Source organism: Cyprinodon variegatus, unplaced genomic scaffold (assembly GCF_000732505.1).
Source record: "Cyprinodon variegatus isolate N-32 unplaced genomic scaffold, C_variegatus-1.0 Scaffold70, whole genome shotgun sequence".
Classification (NCBI taxonomy): domain Eukaryota; kingdom Metazoa; phylum Chordata; class Actinopteri; order Cyprinodontiformes; family Cyprinodontidae; genus Cyprinodon; species Cyprinodon variegatus.
Genome location: NW_015150523.1, coordinates 1543021 through 1547161, shown reverse-complemented (window position 1 = coordinate 1547161; position 4141 = coordinate 1543021). Strand labels below are relative to the sequence as shown.

The 4141-nt window shown below is 38.7% G+C and overlaps 1 protein-coding gene across 2 annotated transcripts in view; it reads left to right on the top strand.

Annotated features, from left to right (window-relative positions):
- The window catches only part of LOC107083219 (chromosome unknown open reading frame, human C12orf29), a 9347-nt gene that overhangs the window by 2457 nt on the left and 2749 nt on the right, over positions 1 to 4141 (top strand). The window contains exons 2-5 of one of the 2 annotated variants that reach the window (XM_015372237.1): positions 72 to 186; positions 276 to 371; positions 1054 to 1170; positions 2897 to 3094. In XM_015372237.1, the coding sequence (XP_015227723.1) occupies positions 72 to 186; positions 276 to 371; positions 1054 to 1170; positions 2897 to 3094 (526 nt within the window). Of the gene's footprint in view, positions 1 to 68; positions 187 to 275; positions 372 to 1053; positions 1171 to 2896; positions 3095 to 4141 lie in introns of both variants that reach the window. The other variant, XM_015372236.1, reaches the window with a different exon arrangement.

The following is a 4141-nucleotide window of genomic DNA, read 5'->3' as shown; positions in this document are numbered from 1 at the left end:
GTTAAATGTAATCCTGAGTATCATGAGCTCTACCTTTTATAAACGCTCCTCTTTCTGTCCATCTTCAGCAGTTTCAGGTAGTTGCCACTGAAAAGGTGAACCCTTTAGCCATAGAGGCAAACGTCGACGATGCTCTGGCCACAGAAAAACTGGACGGGACCTGCTGCTACGTTACTACGTATCAAGGTGATCAGGATGATGCTTCTTGTTTCAGTCTTTAAGAAAAAAACAAGTGAGCAAATGTTTAATAATGAATGTTGTCGTCTTGTTATCAGGTCAGCCGTACCTCTGGGCCCGGTTTGACAGGAAGCCCAACAAGCAGGCAGAGAAGAGGTTTAAGAAGCACCAACATGCTCACAGGAGCTGTAAAGGTAGCGTCTTTGTAGTGGAGCATGGGCGGTTCTACACAGTGGCCAACGGGGGCCAGTGCCCCTGTAGCTCATGTCCTGGTCCCTGTTTGGCCCCTGTACTAAAGGCATAATACTAAGAGAAGTTCTAATGATGATATGCACTGGAGCAGACATGGTTACTGGAAGGTCCTTTGGATCTATTTACATTTTTTTTCTTTATAAATTATGTTTTACTAATTATTTAAAAAGAATAAGGGGGTAGCTTCAGTGGTATTGAGATAGGAGCCCAGTTTGCATCTGTTAAATGTTTTTTAAAAAACAAATTAAGAAAAATACTAATAATTTTTTACAGCTGAATTTATTAGTTTTGCTTAAGTTCTAATTCTGATTTTATAGAAAAATGTTATTTTAACTTACATAAAGTAAAAAATATGTAACATTCCTAAATTCTGATTGTATATTGACCTAATAAGACAGAATTTTAATTAAACCTAATAGAATAGAAATTTATCTTCTTGCAGCTATCTTAATATATTTGAATCACTTTCCCTTTTTTTTTTTCATGTTTTTCTTTCCCCCATGAAAACACGTTGGCCCCCTCCTGGCCCCCTGGTACATTTTGGTCTAGAACCGCCACTGTAGTGGAGCAAACATGTTCCTCTGTTTTGAGTTTTTTTTTTTTCTCACTTGGTGTTTCTTCCAGGCTTCTCCTGGAACGTGGAGGAAGACTTTAAAACCGTGCCTGAGACGTGGATTCCTGCTCACAGGGTCAAACATCACAACGGACATCCCGTTCCTGATGAGCACGGACATATCCCAGGTTCTTTGATATCCTTTGTCTTCCAGTTTTGGGTTAAAAAAAGTTGATTAAAGCTTCTTTCAATGAAAGGGTTTTTTTTTTAATCAGAGAAAAGATATCAAGTGTGCGAAAAACCTCTTCAGTACTGAGACCCATTAGGAAATAAGAACTGGTACATCCTTGCAGCTTGCAGCAGGTTTAGGAGGGACGGCGTGTCCAATGTGATGGCATTCAAACACCTGATCAAAGATTTTTGGCTATTTGATGCTCCGAAGCATAACAGGTGTGTTTAACACATCTGTGAAGATCCTCAGTCATCCAGGTCATGATCAAGCTTGAAAAGCTCAGTCTAGGCAACTGGAGGTGAAGTTCCCTAGAAGTGGTTTCGCCTCTCATCCAAGAGGCTTCTTTAGTTCTGATAGTGGGGAGCACTGAGAATAATATACTGTAGGTGTAACAAAATAATAAAAACAAAACAAAAACAAAAGGTGGCTTTGATCTCTGCTACTGGATGGGCTATGGAGCTCCCCCTGTGGGGGGTGTTAATGGTTGATGGAGGTGGTGGTGGGTTTTGATCACTCTTTAACTTTAACACAGATGGTAAAGTGTCAGAAACTGTTGCTACGCATCTTTCTGTAAAAGTCATAGGCTGTGTTCGCTTGTTCTAATTACTATATAGTGTTACACCATTTTAAATGAGTGTCCGAACGTCTAGTGGATGAAAAGTAGTGGACTCCAGATTTTCCACACTGCCCCTTGTAACACAGTGATCATCCATGGTCACTAGACGAGCAGATATATCCCAAAATGTTTTGGGAGGAGAGCTCTCCTTGCAAAGCATCATGGGATTTGCGGCCTGCAAATAACAAAGATGCCATAGGCATCATGCAGGGGGTTATGTGACTAACAGGGAGCGAAAAGTAGTGATCATCTGTCTGAACGGGGAGTTAACTAGGTTCACTATAATGTCCACTATATAGTCCCTGCTCCATATATTGACTGAGAGATTTAGGGGATTCAGACGTTACATCCCCCCTAATCACTATATAGGGCACTATTTATTGTTAGGCAATTTTAAATGAGTGTCTGAATGTCTACTTGATGGAAAAAGTAGTGGACTCCAAATTTTCCACACTGCTCCTTGAAAAGTAGTGATCATCAATGGTCACTAGATGAGCAGATATATCCCAGAATGCTTTGCAAGAGCTCTCCTCACAAAGCATCATGGGATTTGATGTAGTGGCGGTAAATAACAAATATGGCACAGGCAGGGGGAGGTGGAGTTACGTGACCAACAGGGAGCGAAAACTAGTGATCATCTGTCTGAACGGTCAGTTAACGGAGTTCACTACAAAGTCCACCATATAGTCCCCACTGTATATAGTGATTGAGGGATTTAGGGGTTAGGGCAGATGTTTTGTTAATGAGGAAAAAAAAGGTCAATATAGAAAAGAAACTTTGAAAAAAAAAATTTTATCAAAAAAGGTTTTGGTCAATTTATTTTCAAATTTTTTTTTTTCTGTTTATAGATCTTTTTAATTTATTTCCAATTAAAATCTGTAGAGAGGGGAAGAAAAAAATTAGTTTCATTTCTGAATAGTTTTTTTTTTTTTTCATGTACAAAATGTATTCTTCCCTTGCAACAATAATACAAAATCAACTGCAAACAGATAAAACTAGCTCCATGAAAGTATTTTTAAAGCTGTTATTTTCCAAAAGCAACAATGATCAACTCTGGTTGCTGCAGGCTGGGTTCCGGTGGAGCGGAGCAATAAGCAGTATTGTTGGCACTCCTCTGTGGTCGATTACGAGGTCGGGGAAGCTCTTGTTCTGAAGCCCAGCTGCGACGATGAGAACATGTTGGAAATAACCGCAGTCCCATTGGCAGAGCTTCAGGAGCTGACGCTGGAGCTCATCGGAACCAATGTCAATGGAAACCCTTACGGTGAGGCAGCTCTGTGTTTACATTCAGGCTGCGGAGGGAAGGAAACTCTGCTCTGAACGCTGCAAAAACAATCAAAAATAAGTACAAGTGTATTTACCCTTAATTTGAGCAGTTGAATTAGATAATCTGCCAAAGGCATACGTAGTTCTACTCTTAAAATACGATAATTAGATAATATGCACTTGAAATAATGCAATGTATTTAATTTTTCTTATTTTACGTTTAAATTGTCGTGTTCCATTGGCCAAGTGTCTCATTTACCTCCGCAGTTCAAGAAAAAAATGCTCTCATTTTAAGTAAAAATTACTTCTTCAGATGTAAGTTTTTTTCAGTGAAGCATGCATCCATGGAGCGTAGACTCCTTTCTTCCTTAAGTTATTCCCTAAATGGTGCCTATTTAACCACTGGTTTAAAGGCTCTACTAGCCCAAGTAGTACTATTAACGGTATCGATACGGTACCTTAGCCATTCCTTTCTGAGTCAAAAAACAAAAGATGACCAGTTTATTTGGTAAACATCTACGACAAAAGCACAATAAATAAATAATATAAAAATAGCTTTTTTTCATGAAATTAATACAATAAGGGTTAATGCATAAAATAAAACTATCAAAAAGTTTCAGACAAGTATTCAAAAAAAGCCCTGTATTAAATGTACAAATATTTTATAGCCTTAACATTTGTTGCTTGTTTTAAACGCCACGATTAAACATCCTGCACTAATTAAAAGAATGCAAACTTATTTCACTGCTTCATATGTTTGCTTTGCGTACACACCTGCTGGATCTGACTGAGAGGCAGAGCTTGCTGATGAAAACCGCATCTTTGTATGTTGGGCACTCGGCGAAGTGTTTTTGACAAATGACATGCGTTCTCTCCTTTCCAAGCAAAGCTTTTATAACAGTAACTGCAGCAGGCGTTTTCAACATCAGTTTTGCAAAAATCAAGCTTTGGACCTTTTTGTTTTTTCTGCCTATAAATAAAATGATTTTATTTGTTTTTAAAACTCTTAATGGCCTTGCCCCTCCTTATCTGTCTGAGCTGTTAC